At 40.3% G+C, this 26,413-nt stretch overlaps 1 protein-coding gene across 3 annotated transcripts in view; it reads left to right on the top strand.

Annotated features, from left to right (window-relative positions):
• The first annotated feature begins 16,185 nt into the window (after nt 1-16,185).
• Nucleotides 16,186-26,413, top strand: part of MARCHF11 (membrane associated ring-CH-type finger 11) — a 114,095-nt gene continuing 103,867 nt past the window's right edge. For all 3 annotated transcript variants that reach the window (XM_085001739.1, XM_021076811.2, XM_085001738.1), the window contains exons 1-2: nt 16,186-16,966; nt 18,136-18,291. In XM_085001739.1, the coding sequence (XP_084857865.1) occupies nt 16,415-16,966; nt 18,136-18,291 (708 nt within the window). In that variant the 5' untranslated portion in view covers nt 16,186-16,414. The remainder of the gene's footprint in view (nt 16,967-18,135; nt 18,292-26,413) is intronic.

Genomic DNA, 26,413 nt, shown 5'->3' with positions numbered 1-26,413 from the left:
AGCAGTGAAACTAGATTCAAAGTAAATAAACAGAAACCAAAACATTTTTAAGACACCAGTGATGGCTAATTAGGAAGCATAATGGAAAAAGCATCCCCTTAAGTTTTATAAGGTTGTGTTTTCATTATCAATTCAAAATATTTTCTTGTTTCCATTGGGAGTTCTCCTTCTGAACCATAGATTAATATATGTGAAGTGCTTAAAAAGTACGTGGTAAGCGCTATATAAGTGCTAGCTTTTATTACTGCAAAGCATAAAGATACATTACACACACTCCTAAATCTACACACCAATAAACATACAGTATTCCAAGTAAAAGACAGCTTTTACAATATATTTAACAGAAAAATAATAACAGCAGCTAGCTCTTATAAAGTATCCTAAACAGGTTCTCTATTTGCAACTCTTAGTCCTACTATCCACATTTTGCAAATAAGGAAACCAAGGCACAGTAATTTGTCCAGTTCATACAGCTAAATGGAGCCTCATTTTGAGCACAGGGAAACTTATTACACAAAGAACTTTCAAATTCTGGTCAAGTTTACATAATGAGAGGAACAGTTATCACTTTACCTTCTCAAACCTTCTTAAAATATAATAAGGAACATCTAAGTAAATACGTAAGATATTGAAAAGCCAGTAGGGGTGCCAGTAGCTTAATAAAACCAAAAATTTTGTAACATACAAAGCAGATGGTAATTGATGGATAGCAAAGGCCAATGGAGCGGAGAAACAATATTACTACACTGTGGCTTGAGGTCCAAAGAATTAGCAGGACTGGGAGAAAGCGTAGGTACTGAAGAAAGCATGGGTAGCTGTCTCGGCCAGATGCTGAAAAGATGACAGCCTAGGGAGAGAGTTTTTTTTTTTTTCCTCCAGCTCTACCTATAGCAAGAAGCTGCCTCTGGACTTAATTCCCAGATCACTGCCTCTGGATTGTGAAAGAGAAGTTCTGACATGGGAAGCCTTGGGAATGGACCCAAGATGCAAGTTTCCTTAGAATTTCAGGCCCCAAAGGCATGAGGAGGAATGTGGGCTCTTGCATTCAGAAATATGGAATTTAGCTAATATTTTATAATAATTTTAAATGGAATATAATCTGTAAGAATGTCAAATTGCTATGTTATACACCTGAAACTAATATTGTAAATCATCTCTATTTCAATTAAAAGAAAGAAAGAATAAGTCTAGGGTGTGGGCTGGACCAAGGGACTTCTAACAAACAGAATATAATAAAAATGATGGACAGACTTGTGGTTGCCAAGGGGGAAGGGGGAGGGAGATGGATGGACCGGGAGTTTGGGGTTAGTAGCGGCAAACTATTCTATTTAGAATGGATAGGCAATGAGGTCTTACTATACAGCACAGGGGCTAAATCCAGTCTCTTGGGATAGACCTTGATGGAAGATAACATAAGAAAGGGAATGTATTTATATGTATAACCGGATCACTCTGCTATAGCAGAAATGGGCACAGCACTGTAAATCAACTATACTTTAATAAAAACAATTTAACTAAAAAAAAAATTAAAGTGATAGAATATCCCTTTCAACAGAAGTTTGCAAAAGACTGACTTCCCGCTTGCTGGATTCTCTCTCTGCCTCTTCTCACTTGGTCAGTGGATGAAGCAAGCTGCCATGTTGAGCTGTTCCACGTGGATCCAGCTTTAGATACCTACCTAGTCTGGGGGGAAGCCAAGATCAAGGACCTATCTCAACAAGCACAGCCAGCAGCTGCTGAGAATCTCAAAGTTCAAGGCAGAGCCGTCTGGAATGTTCAAGGAAAGTTCAGACTCCTGTTGCATGAGAGGAGAGTGAAGAGGAGGAAGTTAATGAAACAGATGTGGACCTTAAGGACATAATGGACCTGGTCATGTCACAGGCAAATGCGTTAAAAGTGGCCCGAGCCCTGCAGGGCAGCAGTAACGGCATTGTAAGTGCTATTATGGAACTAACAATGTAACTATCTGAAAATGAGATAGTTATTTATTTGGGTGTTTCCAAAAAGAAACTGCAGCTTGGCTTTGCATTTGTATTGTTTCCATCATTTACACCCTTATGGCTTCAGTTTTATACTGCTTGGCCCATAGGTTCTACTTTGGTGATTTTCTTTACAAAATAATCAGAAAAAACAAAGAAAAATTTCTGTACTCATATATATATACAAACGTTTTTGATAACAGCCCTTGCCTTTCCTTCTCCCATACAAACCAAAAACCAAACACAAAAGCAATCAAAAACTAAAAAAAAAGAGAAAAGAATAGGCAATTACCAAAATATCCTAGGAAGGAATAAATAAATGAGGTATTCATGTAATACATGGTGCCATCTCTCCTTCAAAAAGTATATTTTAGAAGGATATGAAAAAAAAATGATCAAAATATACTCTCTGTATAGTAGAATTCCTTTAGCTGAGCCATAATGTTTGGAAGGACTAGAGAGTTTAGTTAACTGAAGGAAATATTTTTGATAGTGTGCCTTCCCACAGACTAGCTTATAGAGACTTCTGCTATTAAGGGTGTTCTCATTATGTTAAGGGTATTCTTGGTCCTGGCCTCTCTCTCTGGGTCTCAACCCCCAACCCCACACCAAGGTCACTGAAGTCTTCAGCTAGTCAGTTGGTACCTTCCAGTTTTCCTCCCACCCTCCCCCACCCCCAGGTGGAACTGAGCAGAAAGATATCTCCGGGTCTTTCAGAGAGAAATCCTGATGAAACAGAAAGAAAGCCTTTGCATACTAACTTTCCCTCTGCTGCGTTATTATTTTAGAGGACACTGTGGCTCTTTTCCTCCTCCTACTAAAGACCTCCCTCCTAGAAAGCAGTTTCTAGAGTGAAGAGAAAGGACCCTTTGCTGCAAATGCACTTGTTTGTTATTCCTGGGTGGTAGGGATAGGAATGGAGTAGGACGTTTACACTGGTAGTTGTATTAGTCCCAGTAAGGGACCATTGTTAGAAGGGGGAGAGCTGGGGAACTTTGGGTGATAACCGCGTGTTAATAATTGCTCAAGAGGTCCATCACAATGGAGGCAGTCTCGCCTGACTAGTGGAAGCACGATATTTGCCTCGGGTCATTGGGTGGGGGATAGGGTGAGGCCTGCATTCAGGTTCAGACCAAGGGCAGGAGTTCAGACCAAGGGCAGCAGGACCACCCTTCTGCTGATTTGAATAAGCATGCTGACAGTCCCAGTTTAACCTTATAGGGTCAAATACTCTCTTACCGGATACTGAGACGGAGCTACTACTTAAAGAGCAAGCGGCAGTCTTTTCCCACCCCCACTCCCCTTGGATGGTAAAACCAGCCCAACTGATACTCAGGGCAGAGCCTCTTTGCCTGCCCACTTGGGTCTCTCACGAGCATCCTATCTTAATCTATTTCTTGCCTCTCATTTTATCTCTTGCTGAATTTCTTCTGCGCTGAGGCACAAAGAACCTGAACCTCAGTAAGTCCAGACACCTGGTGAGTGATTCTAATTTAAAACTGTGAGTTCAAGTCCCAATCTTGGTTTAGGCTGGATTCGAGTCCCAGGATGTGGGTTCAAGTCAAGTCATAAGTGCTGTCAGTTTCAGTAGCATTAGGAGTCATTGTTTTCTTTTTCTATTTGGTTTTCTGTGTTTTTCAAAATTTGAACAAATAACATATGTAGGGGAGAAAAGTAATTTTCTCTCTACCCTTTTAGGTTCTTGGCTGAGAACTGTTAGTAAAAGACAGATTAAAAGGAGAAGAACAAACAGTTTAATGACATGTATACCTCCTGTAGACATTTAAAATACCCAGGAAAACTCTGCAACTCCCTGAAATAGCCCAAGCCACTTAAATGCCATTTTCAACTAAAGAGAAAAGAGATGTGGGGGAGGGGTACAGTTATGAGAAGTGCCCAGGAAAAGCCCAGTAAACAAGGGTAAGGTTGTTTTGCTGACTTGGGGCTTTGCCTTCTCTAGTGACAAGAGTTTCTAGAGATTTAGAATCTTTCTTCTCTTCCTAGTTCAGAGAGGAAAACATGCTTGCAAGGACAGAATTTTTCCTATATGTGTAATCACATCTACAAGCTTAACTGAAAGTCTCTTTTTTATTTCCTTCCCCTTTTTAAAATAGGAGTTTTCTTTCTCTTTTCCTGATGGTTGTCTACAGGGGATGCTGGTGGTAATTATATTCACAGTTTAGGCTAAGAAGGCAGGATCCTGAGAAGCCTGCCCCCAAATGGGGAAACACTCTTACAAAGGGAGATTTCCCTCATAAATGTAAATAGCCCTTACAAACAGTAACTTCTTGGTTTTTCAGAGCTTTTCCTGAGTCTGCTGTTTCTTAACAATAATCAGCTCAAGATAATCCTTATGCCAAAGAGACATAAATTGGGGTGGCATGTTCTGCTCCTCTTCCTATATAAATGCTAAAATCTGAAAAAATGCAATTAATGTCATATTAAATATTTTCATTTTGTCCATTTAAGAGTTACTAACATGATCTCTTTAATGATTGAGGATTTCTTTTGTGTATTGGTTTTAAACTCACTTTATTAGGCTAACACTTTACTACTTGGGTTTTTTCTTAGTATCACTAACACCTCTCCTAGAAATACAGGCACCATCCCCATTGCTATTATCAAAATATTTATTGTTGTTTAGCAGCATGTCCTTTTTTAAATTTTATTTTAGGAGTTTCAAAAATCTAAACTACCAAGAGTCAAAATTTTTTCCAGTCTAATTTTTAGCTTTCATAAAGCTAATCTCAGAACCAAAATAGCCTTTGAAATCAGTGGGAAATCTGCTTACTGAGCATTGGAAAAGATGAAAAATAAGCTGAAAGAAAGTAACTCTCACCAGTTTGTGATGAGATACCTCATGCACATGCATTACTTTAATCTATTTTAAATTAGCATTTTACTTTAAGCATGTGTTCTTGTATTATGTGTAGCCTAGTCATAGTCTTTGGACATTGTCCTTTTCCCCTAATTGTTTCTACTTCTTTCAAGATTTAAAAAAATCTAATTTTAACTTCTCATTTTTTTATTCTGAAAAAAACTTTTTAGAGTATCCTCCTTTTACAGTTTATCATTTCCTTGTTAGCATCACTTTAAAAATTTTTAAGTGTTTCTCCTTTACTCAGACCTTGGGGACAATTCTGTTCTTATTCAGTGAGGGAGTTCTCTATCTTGTCACTAGTAAAGTTCGGGGCCAGATAATTTTTTGCTGTAGGAGTGGTTCCGGTTACTGCAGACTGTTCAGTTGCATCTCTGGCCTCCACCCAACTCCAGTCCAAAAGTAGTACCCCTCTAGTTGTGACAACCAAAAATGTCTCCGCTCATGGACAAAAGTTCCCTGGAGAAGGGGATGGGAGGGGGCAACACGGCTCCTTGTTGAGAAACAGGGTGTTTTAAGTTCGTGTTTCTACTTTCTACCATGATTTATAGACAAACGATTCACTGAAGCATTAAAGTGAATACCCCTTCTAGAGTAGGATTTTTTTTTTTTTCCTTTCAGTCAGTACACAGAGAGGGGTGTGTAAGTTAATAAAGGGAAACTTCATTAAAATGGAGTTTGGAGACCAGAAGGGAGAGCTATACCACTGGATATCAGTCAATATAGATCCCAATAGGTAGAGACGTACCTGCACCTTCCGCAAGAAGTGGCTCTACTACCAACTGCAGGAGGAAGAAAGATTTTCTCTTTGCGTCTCAACAGCTCAGCCAATGAGAGACTGCCACAACTCAGCCAATGAAAAGCTTCGATATTTCAAATTCCTAGTTTTCTCCAATGAACTATTTCTTTATAATTGCCCCTCCTAGCTTGTCTTTCTCTTCTATACAAGGATTTCCGTTCCTTTGCTTTATCAGACTTCACTTGCTTTCCCCTATTTGCATATCCTGAATTGCAATTCTTTGCTGCTCCCAAATAAACGCTGGTAAAATAACTGGTGGTTGACTTTACACCAGGAAATGTCATACTTATTCAACTCGATGTCCCTCCACTCTTGATATTTTCTCTCTGCCAGTAGCATAAAAATTTTTTTTTGAAAAACTTATGGCACTTTATGCCGTCATTCTTTAAAGGTCAGGTATATCACTTTCCCTGCTACTCAGGAGCAAAAACGTGAAAATGTAGATGAAAGTCAAGTTTACCTCTGTTAAAAGCAAGACAGCACTCTCAAGACAGTTACTTACACTAAGCACCATGTCACCAATTGGAGACAATTACAGCTCTTCCAGAAATGAAATTTTAAACCATCCATTCAGGAATCATCTGATTGGCACTGATTAGGTAATCTGCCTGAGAGCCTCCTGCTATCCACTAAAGAAAAATAAGCTTGCAGTAACCAACCCACTTTTTAAACTGCTATAACTTCATTGTTCCTGCTCCCTTCAGCTTATAAAATCTTTCATCTTGTACCGAATCTTAAAGCTTCTTTCTTTTCTGTCAGATTGGATACTGCCTCCTTTGAATCCATTTTTATTCAAACTCTTAAAAATTTCAATATGCTTCAGTTTTTCTTCTAACACTGCACTCTCATGTCCACTGCAGCATTATTCATAACAGCCAAAATATGTAAACCACCTAAGTGTCCGTCACTGGATGAATGGAATAAGACAATATCATTTACATTTAAAATGGAATATTATTTAGCCTTAAAAAAGAAATCCTGCCATCTGCAGCAACATGAATGAAGCTTTATGAAGTTATGTTAAATGAACAAAACAGTGAAAGATGAAAAATGTATGATCTCATTTATGTATGGAATCTAAAAAAGTTGAATTTTCAGAAGCAGAGGGTAGGAAAAAAAAAAAACTAAGGTTCCCCCTAACCCCTCTGCCTCAAACTGGTAAAGATTCATTGATGATCTTAGCCACCTCTAGAAGTACAGGTTTCTTTTTGGATCTGCAATAAATTAGGTACCACAGGAAGCATGTAACATTGGTTAAAGGCACAGAATTGGGAGACAGACTTCCTGGGTATGAAGCCCTCTCTCACCAGCTGCCTGAATGGCCACAACTCATTTTCCCTGCCTTCTCACTTTCCTCATCATGAGTGTAGTAGTACCTGTTTCAAAGACTGAGGTGAGGATGAAATAAATTAACACATTTGAAGTGCTTGGACCAGTGCCTGACCCAGTAAATGATGGATCAATTTTAGTTTTCACTGATTAAGTGCAAAAGAATTGTTCATGTAATTAATGGTTCATTTCTTTTTAATGCAAATCTTTTTGTTTGTTTGTTTGTTTTTGTTGTTTTTTTTTTGTTTGTTTGTTTTTTTAGGGCTGCCCCGGGGGCATATGAAAGTTCCCAAGCTAGGGGACCAATTGGAGCTGTAGCTGCCAGCCACATCCACAGCCACAGATCCAAGCGGAACCTACAACCTTCACCACAGTTCACAGCAACCAACGCAGGATCTTTAATGCACTGAGCAGGGCCGGGGATCGAACCCATGTCCTCATGGATAGTAGTGGGGTTTTTTTCCCACTGAGTCACAACGGGAACTCCTAATGTAAATCTTCTTTAAGAGTGTTACCAAAACTTCATTTTTCTCTTGTTCACTATATAAAGTATTTTGAATATTTGAGTATGCGTTAGGTACCAGTGCATTTGTATGAAGCGCTGGGGACAAACGGTACATTTCATATGAATATAAATTATCTGGCCTCAAATAACTTGCGATCCGCTGGTGGAGAGTTGGTGCGTAGCGGGGGCGAGGGTGAGGGTGAGTGGGGGGCGGAGGCATTCGCTGCTGGTGCATGCTCACAAGGCCACTGTATTGCCGGTGGAGGCGCAGAGGGCTGCCTTGAGAATAGAAAGGAAACTTTTTAATTCGGTTATTTTAAATGGTAAAATTTTGTAACTAGCCATATTGAAAGGGAATCTTATGAACACATGTTTCATCATGCTTTACAGATTAATCAACATACATGGCCCAGGCTGTAAACTTTTCATGGATATTCACACCCTCCATTAAAATTACCAGTGGTTGTTCAAGTCTAAAAGGCAAACAGACCTCCAGTGGCTTCCTACACGGTGTAGAGAGCTGTTTGATTTTAAGCAAACTCTTAACTGTGGAGAGTTTTAAATTACTGGGTCTACATTTTCCAGAGGAGGGCTGGCTTATTAGCTGTTGTTCCCTGAAGCTGCTACTCGCTTACATTTCCAAGAATATTTTTTTGTAATTTGCTGTAGACAGGGAAATTAGATGAGTGTATTTATTAGGAATATATTTAAAATCAAATAACAGATCTGGTAGTTTCACCTGACAGGAAAGTGGAAGCATTTGTAAATGAAGTTTTATGCAGTTGTGTGTGAGGTGAACTGGAGTGGCTTTTGGAGGCTGATTTGCTTATTTCCTGGTTCTTATAGGTGGTTCTGGTTCCATTTGATGGGATAGTGACTGCTTGGCAAAAAAGGGTCTAAATTCTGCTTATAGTGATATTTTTCCAACAGAAGGTGTGCTTCTCTTCTAATATTTTAATATGTAGCCTACTTATCACTGCCTTCATTTTTTATGACCTTGAATCATATCCTCTCTTATCCTTTCTTGTCTTTATAGTCCTCATGCTTAATATCTTTAGCGATTTCTTCATCCTCTTGAGTAAGTTACTGAGATGGAGCACACCTGGCACACTCCTATCAAGCTTTCAAAATCCAGTTCAAATTACCCACTCTGAGAAACTTTTTCTTAGGATGAATTGTCTTTCTCATGCAGAATTGCTTATATTTGTAGTTCCATAACACTTTTAACCCTATTATGACTCTTTATGTAACATGTTTATACCTATTTGCCTATCTCCTTTGATGGATTATGGATTTTTTGAGGTCAAGTCCATTCATCTCTCAGAGTGCATCACCAAAAAATTGTCACTTTTTAATTATTGATTGCACAAAAAGATGTTTTATGGTTTGCACTCAATTTCTTTCTGATGATACTCATTGTGAACCCCCTTACCCCATCATCCACTTGTCCACGTACCACATAGACTTGGGGGTGCATGCGAGCACGCGCACGCACACACACAGACACACACACACCCAACATGCTGAACTCAATGCTTATAATATCGAAGGTTATTTTTGTTTGTTTTGCTAGGTCCACTTATTTAAAACTTCTTGCATTTAATAAGCCTTGCTTAAAAGCTGCAATTTATAACACAGTTTTGCATTTCTTTATCTTTTGGAGGGCAGTTTGATATTGTTAGGTTAGCTGGGAGGGGTAGGTTCAGGAATTCAGCTGCAGGAGGAAGGAGCTGACAAGTACTGTAAATTGAATGGGCTAGATGTTAAATTCCACCATGTGGGGATAGTTGGCATCTACTTGTATCTGTCAAGCACTCATTCCCCTGGAAACATTTCGCTTCCTTTATGGAGTTGCTGTTTACCCATAACCTGTAATTCTGTAACTGGTCAGCAGCTCATCATCCAGACTGAGTCACTCATAGTCCTTTCCTGAAAACTGAAGTATGGAGAAGGGCTCGATAAAAGTAGAATTGCGGGGGGGGGGGTATGAAATTTGTGACCTGGTATAAACATGGAATTGCCTCCTCTTCTTGTCTGAATAAGGATCTAAGACAGAGGGAACAGACCAGTGATCCCAGTCTAGGTGGAGGTTCTGTGAAAAAGGCAGAGACCCCAGGATTCCATGGGTAGAGAAACTAGGATTCGGGCCAGCACCCCATCAAAGCCAAGCTCCAGCATATCATCCTTACGTGTTTTTCTGCTTCATTTCAGCTCTTCTCAGAATAGTGATGAACCCAGTCAGGCCCTAGGTGAGTGAGCTAAGTATCCTGGGGCAAAGCGGGCAGGGGAAGGGAGAAGACAAGGGATAAACAAGTGTTTCACTTTACTTCTTCATCTTGGATTGATGCATATGGACCCTGAATTCTTTACGCATACAAATGTTTGTCTCTGTCTAGCAAATTCTCTGTTTATTATATTAACTAAGGTACTGCACTTCATCCAAACATCACAGAAGCATAGGTATCTTTAAGTTGTTATTTGTATGAAACTCTATCAGTAACTTTTAACAAGTAAGTAATTGTTCTTTTGAATTAAGATTTCTGTTAACATTTACTTATTTAGTGCACATTTATTGAGCTCCCACTAATGTCAGCCATCATGGAATATGCAGATTAGAAGTTCATTTAAATAGATAGGCTCAAACCCAAATTGCTTACAATCTAGCACACCAGGAAAAAAGAAAACACAGATAAGGCAAGGCAAAATACAATAGAGGTCATAAAAATCACATTTAAGGTGTGAATTTAGTAGAAAAATAGATGGTTTTTAGCTGAGGGGAGTTGGGACCAGATTTATTCAAGATCTTTGTAAAGCTTGGGTGGCCCTATTGGGTCATGCTGATTCAATTGCATTCCAGATGTCAGTGAGGTTTAGAATATCCAGTGTACAGAGTGATTCAACATATTTCTGTGCCTTCAACCTGTCAGGTAAAAAGCCCTTCTGCATATCTAAGTTTCAAGGTAGGGAGACAAAGGGAGAAAATAATTCTTGCTTATTTTTGGTCTTTACAAATCAAACATGCCTTTAAGATACTATTTGTTTAGAAGGTCTCAAAGCATTTTGAGGGAGCTTGAAGGAAGTGTTTTTGGTAGGAATTGGGAAGCTAATTATTCCACAGCTTTGATGGTACCTGTGTGCAGAGTTTAAATATGAGTGGGCTTTCAGAAAAGATACCAAGTTCTTGGAGAAACTCCAGGGCAAAGGAAGTTCATGAGGATCAAAGTACCCAGTAAAGATAGAGAGAAGACTGATTGGTTGGCTTAGCTTTGGAAGCCTTTATGAGTGGATGAGCTAAGCAGAGACAGGGAGCAATGGAGAAAGGCAAGAGGCAAAGATAGAAATATTGAAGAGAAGTATGGTATCAGACTTACTTGTAGAATTGACAAATGTTAGAGGCAGTGTAGTATAAAATCAAATGAGGAGCATGATGGAAAATCAATGAGATTGGTCAGACATGGAGACCATCCATCCACAATCTTCACTTTCCCTTAATACCAATGGTGTGCCTTTTCAAATTCCTGATGTATTCATTGAACATGACATCATGGCCAACCAAGGCTTTGACTTCACTTATACATGATGGCAAATGACAAATCAGGCAGCAAATATACATTACTAAGAGAATAGAATAATTTTAGGTTATTTGATTAAGCTATGAAAAAAAAATGGCATCACATGGTGTGGCCAAAATGCAATGACTACATCCTTCCTTGTCCTGCAGGTTGCATTTTCACCTGGAAACTGTAGTTTAACCAGCACAGAAGCTGATTAATAATTACCTGCTTGATTGCTTGAGTTCTTCATATAATTGTTCAAGTACTGGCTGAGCACTCCTCTGGCCAGGCACTGTACTAGGTACAGGGGTCAGAGCAGTGAAAAAAATAGTTTGCAATGGAGCCAGTATTCCAGTGGAAGAAGTCAGATGAGAGGGAAAAAAAAGCAAACAAAATGCACACAACATGTAAATATATAACATTGAGTAGTAAATTGATATGAAAAAGACTAAAACTGGGCAAAAGTTAAAGTTAAAATGGGAGTGGAGGATTCTATTTCAGATAGGAAGGTTAAGGATGGCCTTTTTGATGAGTTGACTCTGAAGTGAACCATGATAACTGGAGGAAGAGTGAGGAGGAAGTACATGGGAAGTAGCAAGGTCAGGGTGGTAGAAATGAATAATAGGGACCAGGAGAGGGTGGTGGAGAAGACATGGAGATGGATATCTTCAGAGCCATAGCCAGGAGCTGAGGATTTGCAGGGCATGCTAAGATTTTTGACTTGGCAAAAGTGTGATGGGAAGCCATTGGTGGGTCCTGAGCAGGGGGATGATATGTATGGATGCACATTTGAAGAGAATCATCCTGGCTGCTGTTGGGGACAGATTCAAGAATTAGAAGCAGGATGACAAGGAGCTATTTTGATAATCCTGGTGTACTACGATGATTTGAACTGGAATGGTGGAAGTGAGGGTGGAAAGCAGTAGTGAAATTTGAAGTGTATTTTGAAAGTACATCTGAAAGAATTTTTTGATACACTGAATATATGATGTGAACAATTAAAGTCAAGGGATGACTCCAAGGATTTTGGCTTTAGTAACTGGATGAATGAACAAATGGTTTACTGGCATAATGAAAATCAGGAAAAGAGCATGCTTGAGGGTATTGTTTCCTTTGGGACAGGTGAGTTTGAAACAGCTCTTAGGCATCTAAGTAGAGTAGTCATAGAAGTGATTTGACACAGAAGTCCGGAATTCAATAGAGGTTAGAAGAGGAGATATAAATTGTGGACTTTCATGCATGTGGCATTGTGTCATACAGTGCTGACACTGCTTCAGCTGTGGTGAAGCTATACTCAATACCAAGTACTCTACACCAAGTATACTCTACACAAAGTATACTCTATACAAAGCTATACTCTACACCAAGTACTCGCAATACACAGATTGTACTTCACCATTCTCTTTAAAAGTCACCCTCCCACTCACACAACATAACCTTGTTACTTGCTCTATAACACAGAGTTCTTAATTTTCTTGGTCTCAGATATTTGAAGATAATTGTGAATTTTGTGTTCTACTTAGTGAACACAGAGATAAACAAAGGCACTCCAAAAGTGGCAACTGAATAATTTGGAACATCTCTAATGATTAAACTTCAAGATAACTGAAAGTCAATTATTAATTTTTATTTTTTAATTGAAGTAGAGTCGATAATGCAGTTTTTCAGGTGTACAGCAAGGTGATTCAGTTATACATACATAATTATAGATCTTTTCAGGTTTTTTTCCACTATAGTTTATTACAAGTTTTTTTTTTTTTTTTTTTTTTTGTCTTTTGGTGGCATATGGAGGTTCCCAGGCTAGGGGTCTAATCAGAGCTGTAGCTGCCGGCTTATGCCACAGCCACAGCAACTTGGGATCTGAGTTTCATCTGCAAACTACACCACAGGTCACGGCAATACCAGATCCATAACCTACTGTGCAAGGCCAGGGATTGAACCTGCAATGTCATGGTTCCTAGTTGGATTCGTTAACCACTGAGCCAAGACAGGAACTCCATTATTACAAGATATTGAATATAGTTCCCTGTGCTACACAGTAGCTTCCTGTTTATCTATTTTATATATAGTAGTTTGTATCTGTTAATCCAAAACTCCTAATTCATCACTCCATGCCCTCCTCTTCCCCCTTTGGTAACCATAAGTTTGTTTTGTCTGTGAGATTCTTTCTGTTTTGTAAGTAAATTCATTTGTATCTTGTTTTAAGATTCCACATATAAGTGGTATTATATGATATTTGTCTTTCTCTGACTGATTTACTTCACTTAGTATGATAATCTCTAAGTTCATCTGAAAGACAGTTTTAAAGAGCTCTCCAGGTTAACTCTCCTTTGTTAACCCTATTAGAGGACACATCAAGGTCATCACACCTAATCTAGCTTCAAGGTCATTCTGAAACAACTCTGAGCTAGTATAGAGTTGTTTTCTACCTAATATCTCGAGGTGACTTCAGGGGACACCTCTAGGATGTAGTCAATGAGGGAAGTTCAAAGAGAATAACACCAAATAAATTTAGGGGACATACTTGTCTGGGGCCCTTCTACCAACCCTCCATCCTTGGATTCAATTCAACAGACTCCTGATGTCAAAAGAGTTTTCATGTTCATAATGAAAGACTTCTTTTGGTGAAGGGTATGAGTGGTTGGAGTGGGGAGAAGAGACATAAGAATGGAGGCTTTTCAAGCATTTATTGTATTATTTATATCTTTCTCCTCATTGATAAAGTTTGAAACAGGTTGGATGTGCCTTTTAGCATTTGCTCAAATTGGTAGAATTGCCTCAACCCTCATCCATTTTTCAGTTGGTAGATACATGTTGACAACTGTGTGGCTTTCAGTGGCTGTGGGTGCCCTGTTGTTCTTTATGTCTGTGCCTCTCTGTCATTTCTTCCACTTGGGTGCCTACAGCTGAGCATGGTTCATCCTTTCCATGCTCCCAACTGTTTTATATTTTTAAGGCAGAGGATGCAGTCAAGGTTACAAAGGTGTTTTTCCTTGATCCACTGAAGACTCACTGAGTTAACTGAAGATCATGAGCAAGTTTCCCTTTTCAGGGAGAAGTCAGCTTTGGAAGTCATAGACGTTAGGAAATAATGTTTTTATGTGGCTACTCACCATATCAGGTAAGTTCATTTTCCCTTACTGCAGTTATTTTTTTGGAAATAATCAACTGAGAGGACACATCTCGCATTGTGGCCTTTTCCTCTTCTATCTGTATTACTTTGCTATCTGAGTCATTGCGCATTGTTTGTCCAAATGCACAGCCTTTATGCTGTCCTTCAAATAATAACTAACTTTATCATACTTGGTAGAAATGTATTAGTCCTAAATTGAATTATTTAGGGGATTATTAAAAACCCATTTAGACACTTTTTAATTCAGGAATTTAGGATCAAGGCTTATGATTATCTTAAGTCTTTGGCAAAATACAATCTTGTACAGTGTCATTTTGACAGGTGAAGACTGAAAATGAAACGTTATCTACAACCACATTTCTTCAGTGTGATAAGTTCCTAGGGCATTTAGGGATTATTATTTAAAAAAAAAAATGTGCCTGCTGCCTGCCACTCTGCTACCAAAAATAAGCTAGTCTGAGGGGGCTAAGTGTTAGAGGACATTCCTGGGAACTATTTCATCTGGGACCATTTGTGACAGAGCATTCTTGACTTCTTTTTTACTTTCCAATCAAACCAATATATGTTAAAAGAGCTGGACCTTTTTTTTTTTTAAACCAAATATCATTATTACCGCCAAAATGTACAGTGGAAAAATTAATTTAAGCTGATAGTTTATCTCAACCATTTAAGAACATTTAACTATTAGTGGGAGTCAGTGCCACCAAACATACCATGTGCAACAATATTGTTTTAGGAGGCAGGAGAGAGAATTGGGGAAAAAAATCACTCAGAATTTGAGCCGGAAAATCTGGAGTCACGGAGCTCAAAAGTTCTTTGTTAATAGTTCTGTGACCTTGAATAAGTTACTTTGCCTATCTGATCCTGGCTCTTCAGCTATGAAATGCAGCCAAAAATGACTGCCCGAAGAGTGGGAGAGTGAGTCCAACATCAAAGTGTTACTAGTGAATATCACCATGCTTTGGAGGGACACATTGCAGATCTAATGCTTTATGATTTCACACTACGAATTTGGAAACTACAGCATGTGCATGGTTTTCCGCCTAATTCCCTGCAGGTAAGGTAGTTTATTTTCAAAAAAGAACTGAGGGGACTCTTGCTCTGCCGGAAGATGGGTCCCAGAGAGGTTTTGCGGAGGGGAGTTACAGAGAAATTGGCCGTTTTCCGGCTGCGTAAAATCGATATCCAAGGTTACATTAACTTCTGCAGGAGAGGTGTCATTTGAGTTCTTTTTATGGCAAGGGTGAGAGACCACGCACCACAGATCGTGGCACCAGGTTTCACTAGGAGAAACTATTCCAGTAAGTGATATACACAATGTCACCAGAATATTTTCAAATCAACCCGGATACACTGCAAGAGGGAGAGGGCAAGGAGGGCAGAGGGAGGATGCTGATTCCAGAGACGTCTGTTTTTAGGGCTCTGGAGGATCAGTCAGAGCGCCCTTGAGAGAGAAGGCTCAGAGGGCTGGAAGCGTTTAACTGGGAGCGTCAGTTAGTCCCCAGGGCCCCACGCGCCCTTTCTCTCGCACCTGCTTAGCCGGCTCCGGGGCGCCTGGGGCATTCGACTCGCGAGCCCCGACTCCCACGCGGGTCTCAGGTTCGATCATCCTGGCCCCATCCAGTCCAGCGCCGCGGCATCCCACTTGCTCATCCGGTAACGGTTTCGGGACTTGCAGCTTCCGACCCCTCCCCCCACCCCATCTCCCAGTCCTGAGCCGCAGTGCCGCGCGGTTTGGAGAGGGGTAATCCGCCCCGGAACAGACGTGAGCGGCACAGGGGCGGGGTCGGCGGAGGCGACTGAGGGATTCTGCCCAGCCCCCCCTGCCCCCCAATTCCAGCTGGTCTTCTCTGCACTTCGTCTCTATATCCCCCCTCCCCCTGCCCATCCCCTCCGTTGCGCTGTTCCTCCCCCATTCCTCCGTTTCCTAGTACGCCCCCACCGCCCCCGCCATCCCCCCTCCCCGGCGGCTCCGCTCTCACGCGCCGCCGAATTCGGCACCGCCTCCATCAGAGCCGAGCCCCGGCTCAGCGGAGCAGCAGCCGCCTCCGCCGCCGCCGCCGCCGCCGGGCCCTCCGCTTTCCCTCCCCGTCCCGCCCCTCAGCCCCTGGAGCCCCAGTCCCCACCCTCCCTCTCCCTCCTTCCCTCCCTCTTCCCCCCCGCCCCCTTCTCCCTTCTCCAGCAGCCTGAGCCCGGCCCGCTAGCCGGGCTGGCAGGAGGGCGGCGGCGGCACCACCATGAGCTCTGAGGGCGGCCACAGCGGCAGTCGGCGCCGCGGGGCGGAGAGCAGGGACGCCGAGCCTCCCCCGCCGCCGCCGCCGCCGCCGCCGCCGCCGCCGGGAGAGCCAGCCTCGGTCCCCGCGCCTCCGCGCTACCTGCCGCCGCTGCCTGCGCCGCCCGGGTCCCCCGAGCGCTCTGCGGGGCCCGACGAGCAGCCAGCGGAGGTGGTCCAGCGGCGCGAGGGCGCAGAAGAGCTGCCGCTGCCGCCGCCACTGGGGCCCCTGTCGCCCGCAGGGCAGGAGGTTTCGGTGGCTGGCGACTCCGGGGAAGGTCCGAGGCGCCCTCCGGAGGCGACGGTCCCTGAGGAGGCGGCTGGAAAGGGCGGCCCCGGGGAACCCGAGGCCGGCGCAGGTGGGGAGGGCGACCGGCGGGGAGCCGGGGACCAGCCCGAGACGCGCTCGGTCTGTAGCAGCCGCAGTAGCAGCAGTGGCGGCGGTGATCAGCGCGCCGGGCACCAGCACCAGCACCACCAGCCCATTTGCAAGATCTGCTTCCAGGGGGCCGAGCAGGTAAGGCCCGGCGGGACCCAGGGGCAGCTGGCGGTGGGCTCTGAAAGGGCTGGGCTGGCTCCCGCCCCTGGCGGCAGATCTTTCAGCACCACGGACAGCGCCCGCCCCTCGGTTCTCGGGCTGAGCGATTGAGTGGCGACTACTGTGTGTTCCCCTTTTTCTTAACTATGAAGGCAAAAACTGTCCCAATGGCGAATAAAATGTTTAATTTGTCTACACTTTCTTCCCACGTGGTGTTGCAGTTACAAATTCCTCAGGTGTTTTAATGATAATGCCATAAGTATCTCTTTTGTGAATTACTAAAGGGGTTTTAGTTTATCCAGAGAAACAAATCTATATTCCTTCAACTACAAGTAAGGCAGACGGTCTTAGAGTACAAACTGGGGGTGAATCAGGTCAAACCCAAAAAGAAAAGGGTCTTTCCGTACTGCAAATTTTTGTGATTGTCTCATTGATGTGAAAATCATGTTATAGTTTTTATAAGACAAAAATGTACTTTACCCTTGTTCAAGAAAGCCTATTTAACCAACAATGTACTTTATATTTTATTGGAAACACAATTCTAAAATTATAAACTCCATTAGAGATGCATGCAAACTTCTTTGTGGGTAATCATGGAGATAACAGAGTAATACAAAACGTGTGGCCTGAGAAAACATTAGGTTTAGTATTTTTTAAAGTAAGGAAATTGCATAAGAATATGCAGGCTTTCAGGAATATAGTGCCCTAAGTCAATATTTATGATGCTACATTTAGAAAAATAAAAGCATAATGCTATTGTAAGCTACTTTCTGGGATGGCATGCATTTCTTCTTTAGCAATGATTAAGAATAACTGCAGAGGAAATGCATCTGACCATCCACTTAAAAGTTATTAAAGAGATTTAATAGTACAGCTTTTCCCCAAGGGTAGTGGGAGCTATATCTTACAGACATTTTGTATGTTAGTAGAACATTTATGTCATAACTCTAAGTAATATCTTTGAAAAGGTTTTAAGACTTTAGTTTCATTCCCATCAGAGGTATAAAAATTTAATTCCATTTTCTAGAATAGAGTTTGATGCTTATATCCTTCTGGGTAAATGGCTTTGAAAGAAAAGAAAGCAAGTGTTGGATTTTTAAAACAGAGACACAAATATAAATATTCATTCTAAGTTGTTTTCTTTTTAGGGGGAGCTGTTAAACCCCTGCCGATGTGATGGGTCGGTTCGATATACACATCAGCTATGCTTGCTAAAGTGGATCAGTGAGAGGGGTTCCTGGACCTGTGAGCTCTGCTGTTACAGATACCATGTCATAGCCATTAAAATGAAACAACCTTGCCAGGTAAACATATGTGACATTTTTCCCCCCCTAGTTCATATTTTTGCTAAGTATGAGCACACTTGAGTTTAGTTATTGCTAAGGATATTTGCTTTGCTACTTAAGACATTTTATGTAAATCACAGTAAAACCAAGATTTAGAATTTGTAAAGATATGCTTTGAGAAGTCCGTGACATTTTTATCTGAGAAACTCAAAAGCCATTTTTATTCAAATGGTTTCCTTTTTTAATTTGCTGTTTATTGATAAAATTATACCCATCCTTGTTTCTAAAAGGGCGCTGTTGTAAAATGTCATACTCCAATTAAAACAATGTTATTAATTAGAAATGTTACACAAATTAGTGACATTGTGTTAATTTAAGCATTGAAGCCTTAAATGGGCTCCATTTATGGAAAGTAGATGCAAGTGAAACAAGACTTTACTAGTCTGGAAACTTTCGTTGAGCCAATTTTAATCTGAGCATTCTTTTCACTTAACCAAGCTTTCTTTTTTATGAGCTTTTTTTTTCCCCCCAGAGTTAAATTTTGGCTACTTACAGTTGTTGCTCTGTTCAACTAGATGGTAGATGCAAAAATATTCCCAACAGTTACTCCCAGTTATACTACTGAAGTTATATATATTCTTAAAACTTTTTGCATATAACCACATAATAACATGATGCCTATAACCCTACAAAAACCCTTGGAAAAATAGGCTTTTTTTTTTTGTATATTGGAACAGATTCAGATTTTTGGAATAAAACTGATGGGATGCAATAAACAAATATTGAAAATGGTATCTTAAAGCTGAGTAGTATGTAAATGATGAGATCTGATAGTGACACAGGGCTGAAATTTAGCAGATATAGAAGAATAGCATCAAAACACAGAGACAAAGGAGGTAATGGAAGGAAAAGGAAGTGAGGCTGAAAGTTAGGAAGGGAAGAAAGTAATAATGTCTAATATTCCTTGTTTCTCTTTAAATTACCAAGTTTAGTTTGCATTGCTCAATATAAAATAGGTGAAATTGTTAGTGATTGCAGGAAGAACCTGGAAGCTGAATTAATAATTTAAATTTCATAGTTTTGAATTTGTGCGTCCTTCATATAGTTTACAATTAATTTGTATTTGTGACATCTAATGATAGTCACCATTTAAGGCATGATTCGCTGGCATGAAGTGAAAGTATGACTTTTCTCAAGCTGACCTAAATAACTTGGAAGGAAGATGAATAACTAATGTGGATGCATGATGTTATCATGGTAAAGATAGGTACAAATCTGACCTTTTCTCAGAACCACTACTTGATTGTACTCCTTGGGTATCAGTTTATACTGATACCCATCATAGTGGTCTTGAAAAATAGAGGGAACCACGTCCAAACACCAGGATATGAGTAGTATAGTTGAATCTATAATAATTTTATAAATAGAAATATGTAGAGATGAGAAATGGAGAGCTTCAGGACTCCATTGAGGCTATGGTCAGATTTTCAAGAGCTGAAATAGGTTGCTAAGTATTTTTAAAAATTTATGTTATGGCCACTGTATATTAATTCACTTGGGATGGTTAATTCTGAAGTAAGTAGAAATTGATGAAATTTTAAAATAGAGAAGAGACAAAGCATTGGGGTAAAAAAGTACTGTTTACTAATTCTAACCCTATAGCAAAATGAATTGATTATTACTGTATTTTGCTTCATTTAAAAAAAGCAAATATTATTTTAGCAAAAGCAATTCTCTAAAGTGTGTATATGATATGACTGAAAAATCAGAGAAAACAAAAAATTAGCCCCAAACCAATAACTAACTTGGTATTTTATTATGACATATGTGTATACCGCCATAATCTGTACCCTGATCTGTTAGTTCCAGTGAACTACAAAATAATATTTAGAAACAAAATGTATGTGAGGGTAATGATGATAGTTCAGATCATCCCCGAGAACCTAACTTTCCATGACTACGTTATATATTTAGGATGCTCAATTCTCTTCATGAACAAAAATCAGTTTCAAACTTCCCAAAGTGGATTATTATACCTAGGAGTAGTTTATTCTCAGCTCAAGTTTGACCTTATGTCTACATTTCTGTTATTGACAACCCACAAACTGAGCATTTACTTTTATTTATTTATCTATTTATTTTTCCCTTGCTGGTGTGAGGCCAGATTTGTTTAGCACTTATCGCATTCATGCTTTTACAGTGTGGCAGAGGTCCATTTCCTCATGGTGCAGGGTTAAACAGGAACCTTGTCATGGTCCTCTCCTTCACTTTACATATCCCTTTGTCCTAAGCATAGAGCCCTCCCAGAGCTGTGAGCAGGCGGTTCCTTGGATGTAGGACTATTCTGTTCTAAAGACTAAATAATAATATTAAGAGAAAAATTTACTGAACAGTTACATTGTGCCAGGCACTGTTCTAAGTGCTTTACACATAGTGATACTGTTATTTAATCTTCAAAACAAATCTATGAGGTAGAGAATATTATTATCTCTATTTTATACAAAGGGAAACTGAGGCACAGAATAGTTATGTAACTTCTACTAGGTATATATTTAGAAAAAGGCAAAGTCAGGATTCAAACTTAGTCTGGCTCCAAGGTCCATAGTCTTAACCACTGTGGCCCATTTGGAAAGTGTTCTCAACTACATCATAGCCATCCTGGTGTTTCTGGGTCTATCATGACTTAACCCATGTTATGCTGAAACAAGCAGGAACTGGTTTCAGCCTGTCTTTATGATGGTCTAGAAAACTTTGATTATCTATTGCTGTATAACAATAGATAATCAAGCAGTATTTTAAACACAACCGTCATTTATTATCTCTTAAGAGTCTGTGGGTTGCCTGAGATCAGTTGAAAGGTTCTTTTCCACATGTGGCATCATTCTCAAGTTAAGATCCCTAGAGGTTTGATTGAATTAGAATATCGAGGATGGTTCACTCATTTGACTTGTTGTTTGTGCTGGCTGTTGGTTGGAAGCTCAGTTGGGGCTGTCAACTGGTGCCTCACTTCTCTTTCCTCACACTGTGATGACTGGATTCCCAGGGTATAAAAATGGAAATTGCAGATCTATTAAGGCTTAGTCTTGGAGGTGATATGCTTTTATGTCTGCTTGCAGTCCCTTGATCAAACAAATCGTAGGACCAATCAGATTTAAGAGAAGGAAAAACAGACCCCACCTCTGGAGTCTGGCCTTCTTTTAAAGAGAGTGGACATCTTTAATCCACCACAGGCGATAGCTTCTAAAACGGTGCTATCTACCTACCCTGGGCTTTGCATTTGGTCCTCATCAGGTCCAAATGGGTTAACAGGCACCACCATAACTTCCTTCTCAGGGCTCAGAAATAAAGAAGGTTTAAAAAATGCATGAGAGTTGGACTCTATCAGTGGTGCTTTATGCATACACTCAAGCACTTTCAGAAATGATTATTATCATGAGGTATTTCCTGGTGCTCAGAGGGACATGAGGACAGAGAAGGAAAAAACAGCTAACCAGGAAACAGGTGTGTGTGAATGAAACATGTAGCAATGAATCTAAAACCCTAGTTTTACTTGTTTTTCTCATTGTGGTAAGAATTCTTTGAGAATTTTGGTCTAAACCTCCCATTTTATGAGATTTTAGTGATGCTCAGCAACATGACCCAATAACAAACTGATATATCCTCTATGATATATTTAAACCTTAATTACTGTATCATTAGCAATAAGAGTTAATTAGGACATTAGAAGTAATTAACATGCATTTACATTCTACCTACCTGCAGAATCTCTTTTATTGATTAACATATTCAAGATGATGCATTGATGATATTTTAAGAGTAAAAACTAATTCTGTTTTGAATCTCATAGTATGGTATAAAATTAGTGCAATCTAAGAACGTACAAGATCAAATTTATTTTGAGATGTTGGTGATATTATAAACCAATTAAGCTAGTGTATTCAAGTTTATGAGTGCTTTCAGTACTTTTTAAAGAAATGAAAATTTATGAAGAGATCACATTTACTAGATAAAATGTTGTATGGGAAACTTTAAATTTGCTATAAGAGATGGACTATAAACATAGAAAATAATAGCTATCTTACCTTGTGAGAGTTACTTAACTATTAGTGCCTCAGTTAATTCATCTTTAAAACATAATAATGACACTATTTTACACATATTTTGAGAATTAAATACCTATATACCTGTAAAGTGCTTAGAGTAGCATTAGCACATAGTAGGTACCATTTCATTGTTGTTGATTATTTTTGCTTGTTCAGTCAGCTAACACAGGGGGCTCTTCATTTGCTCACAGCAACAGTGCTCCCAGGTCCTTGATGTTTCCTTCAATTTCTTGCCACCAAAATGAAGTTAATGACTCTTCTTTCTGTATCATTCTTTATCCCTGGATGTTTACTCCCTGCTTTTTCTAGGAGCTCCCACCTTGGTTTCTGATCAAACTTGTTATTGTGAATAAAGAAGCATTTAAAAATCAGATGTGAGATACAATGATCTCAGCATATGGGAGCCGATTTACTTTCCAGCTATTCCTTTCCATTGGTCTTAAATCAGAATTATGAGATGCTTTTACATGTGGCCAGGCATAGGGCAGTGCTCTTCATCATCGTTGGGCACCAGTGTGTGTTCATGCTTTGGAAAGGCCCATGTTGGTTGGGGTGTGTGTGAGTAAGTAGGAGGTTGAAGAAGCCCCAGAGATTCCGTGGGGGGAGTCACAAAGGGCGAAGGCAGGTGGCTCAGTGTCAGTCATACCCCATCGTGGTATCCATCACCTCTCCTTCCTCCTCAGTTACATGGAACACCAGAGCAAAGGACTGCCCAAGGACTTGCAGAGTAGAATTGAGACATGCACGTGGGCCATCTGCCTTTGTGGGTAATAGAGACCTGGCCGTCTTTACTGGCCTCTAACATTTGTATTAGCCTTCCTCTTGCTGCTCTTCCTTTCAACTCTTATAATGGGCTGTCAGCACAAGTCTTCTTAACAGCAGTGAGAATGGCTGGAGAGTCTCCTGGAAGGAGAGTATTTTTCATTTTTATCCACATTCTTATCATGATGGGATTCATTGTGATAGTTTTGAATTACGGAGGAAAGTGGAACCAGCTAGGTTCATCTTGGCTGCCATTCTAAGGTACAGCTTCTGGACTTGTCTGTAGAGCACTTATAGAACTTGAATGAACTTGAGGCCCCTGTGATCATTACTTTCCTAAATAGGGCTCTGTCATGAAAGGGGTATTTCCTCCTTTGGAAGTGATTAAGTTGCTCTCATGATGTGGCTGATGCACTAGGAGAAGCTGACAAGTTATCATTGAAAATGGAGTGTGATTCTGAAAATGCATTAAGAAAACGTCAGAGCATGAACTTCATCGGCGTTGCATGCTGTCATTTGAAATAATTCCAGGCATTTGCATTTTTATGGATTAAAAATGTCTGCATACATACAGTCTGGTGAAATGGTTAAGGCCCCACTTTTCTTTTACTTTTTCTCTGTTGCTCTTATTAACATTCTTTGTAGGTTTAATAGCAAATGACAAGCAGAGAGGAGGCTTTTTACTACCGTGCCTGAATAACTGAGAAACAGTGTTAAAATGTAATATTTAAATGCATGTACTGGCATATTTTTAGGTAATTTAAAATATCAAAATAAACACAGAACACATTTGAGTCAATTCCCTGGCCTTTGAAATGATTTTTGTTTCATTTGCTTCCTAAAACACTCGCATCTGCATTTGACTCACTAGAACAGATGAATGATCTTCTGGTGAATACAGTATGTAAATTATACTTTATGTACTACTGTAGCCATCTCATTTACTGCATAGGCCATGTGTACAGCACTTTTACATTTTTTTTTAAACTGGATGGTTCTGAGGCAGAAGTTAAAAAAAAGATGGAGACCATTTAGGGCATTGTGGACTGCTGTTTGCTTTTACCCTTTATGGATGGAAGATTGGGATGATGTGGTTCTGATGGGTGATGTTCTCCAGAACCTTCTTCTCCACACCTGTTTGCTCTTCTTCCTTCTTCCTAGTTCTTCTTAAGTGTATTTTCCTTTTGACACCATTTTCTTCTTTGCTCTCTTGGCCCCTCTATTCAGCCGCCTGTATGAGAAAGAACATTCTGAGTAGGACAGATTTTAGAAAAAATTATGTAACACTGCTCATTGTGGCTTGACAGTCATTTTCTTGGTCACTCTGTGGACATTTGGTGAATATTCGAGGTATGAATAAATGAATGAATACATGTGTGCATGTTTTAGGGAGGTAGAGAAAATCATGGGGTTATGGTCCTGCTTCTGCAGGGAAGATATGACTTAAGGAAGTCAAGCTGCATTTACAACTTACACATTAGCCATCCACTGGCTGTCAGTTTTTAACTTGCTCCTAAATTGATCTGATAATCCTATTCTGAATATGCCTGTGAAAATTGTTCAATCCTTCAGACCACAGGAAAATGTCCTTAGAGTAGGGTCTGTTTTTAAAAATCTAGAATAAAAAAAATGTTTCCAATGAGACATATCTGCTCTTTTCAAAAAATAAAATGTCATGAAAAAGGACTCAGCGAATGTGAAATTACCCATGTGTGGCACACTTGCTTTCTTGAGGTTGTCACTGGTTGAAGGATTTCATCCAGCATTTGTTCAGAGAATTTGAATAATTTGCTGGAAATTTTACTGTATGATCGTGGGTATAGATGAATTGCTAAGAATGTCTACTGGGTATAATATTTTTGGTGTGAAATCTGCCACCCGGCTGAAAACGAGATGACTTTTTGTTTTGTTTTTGTTTTTGTTTAATGAGCAGTTTGTACAGTTGTAACATAACTTCAGAAGTGATTTTCCACTGGTGAGTGCAATACTCCAATACAGGGAGATACAGCAAGAGAACAGACTATTTCTCCCTTACTCATTTCTTGCTTTGTCTTGGCCTGTGGCTTTGCTGTGATGTGACTGATGTTTGCTGAAGGGATTGGAACAAAGGAAACTCCGCTTCCTTCTATTTTCGGATCTTCTAAGGGTAGAGCAGGATGACTCTGAGGGCCAAGCTAGAGTGCTTCCGACCCTTTGGAGTGGCAGGGAGTAGACTAGATAATCGCCTACAATTACAAGTAAATGGATGGCAGACACTGAGGACTCAGCCAAGAAAAGCTGCCCTGTGGCTTTCTGTATCCTTGGCTATTTGACAGCATCTTCTCTGTGCCCATAACTCTTAATTCAACAGCTGTTCTTATGATTCAGCCAAATGAAGTCCCACAAAAGTAGAGGTGGGCTGGAAGCAGTCCTGTGGGGCGGTAGGGCAAGGAGCTGGGAGCATTTCCCTGTAGGTAAAGTCAGTAAAGGAACTTATTGGGGAGATAATTCTTGTTTGTTTAGGGCCGCACCCATGGCACATGAAAGCTCCCAGGCTAGGGGTCAAATTGGAGCTGTTGCTGCCGGCTTACATCACAGCCACAGCAACTTGGGATCCAAGCCACATCTGCGAACTACACCACAACTCACAGCAACACCGGATTCTTAACCCACTGAGCGAGGCCAGGGATTGAACCTGCATCCTCATGGGTACTAGTCAGGTTCATTACCACTGAGCCACAATGGGAACTCCAAAGGGAGCTATTTCTTATTCACCCCTTCCTTTAGGTGTATATGCTGTGAAAGCTACTGTCTGAAAAACCTGTTTTTTCCCCTGTTTCCATCTCTTTGACATAGTTCATTTTGATTGGTGACACCTGGGCAATGGATTCTCAACATAGTAACAGAGTTCCATTGCCCGCACGTGTCTGTTGGTTTTGATTCTCATTTTGGTATGCTGATTATGTGCAAGTGGCCGAGGCTTAATTTGGGCACAGGGGAATGAGTGGGGTGGGGACCCTCCCCATGTGCATCGAGCTCTTATTTCAGGAACCCTCTGGGCACTCCTTTGTTATATATGGACTTGCACTTGTGCCCTGACACTTAGGTGTCATGACTCTGAGGTACAAAGTTGTTCGAATAAACGAGGAACTATTTCAAGAAATTTGTACAGGCTCACTTTAGTTTTTTCAGCCTTTTTTTTGTTTGTTTGTTTTTTCTTTTAAGGATTTTAAGAAGGATGGCATCTCTCAGAAAAATTAGGTGACTTTCCTTATATTCTTGTGAAAGAATATTCC

The sequence above is a fragment of the Sus scrofa genome, chromosome 16, assembly GCF_054392235.1.
Source record: "Sus scrofa isolate SSC_HxYL_T2T_F1_AM1 chromosome 16, Sscrofa_HxYL_maternal_Yorkshire_Landrace_v2.0, whole genome shotgun sequence".
Classification (NCBI taxonomy): Eukaryota; Metazoa; Chordata; class Mammalia; order Artiodactyla; family Suidae; genus Sus; species Sus scrofa.
Note: the sequence above shows the minus strand (reverse complement) of the source record. Positions and strands in the feature narration are given on the sequence as shown.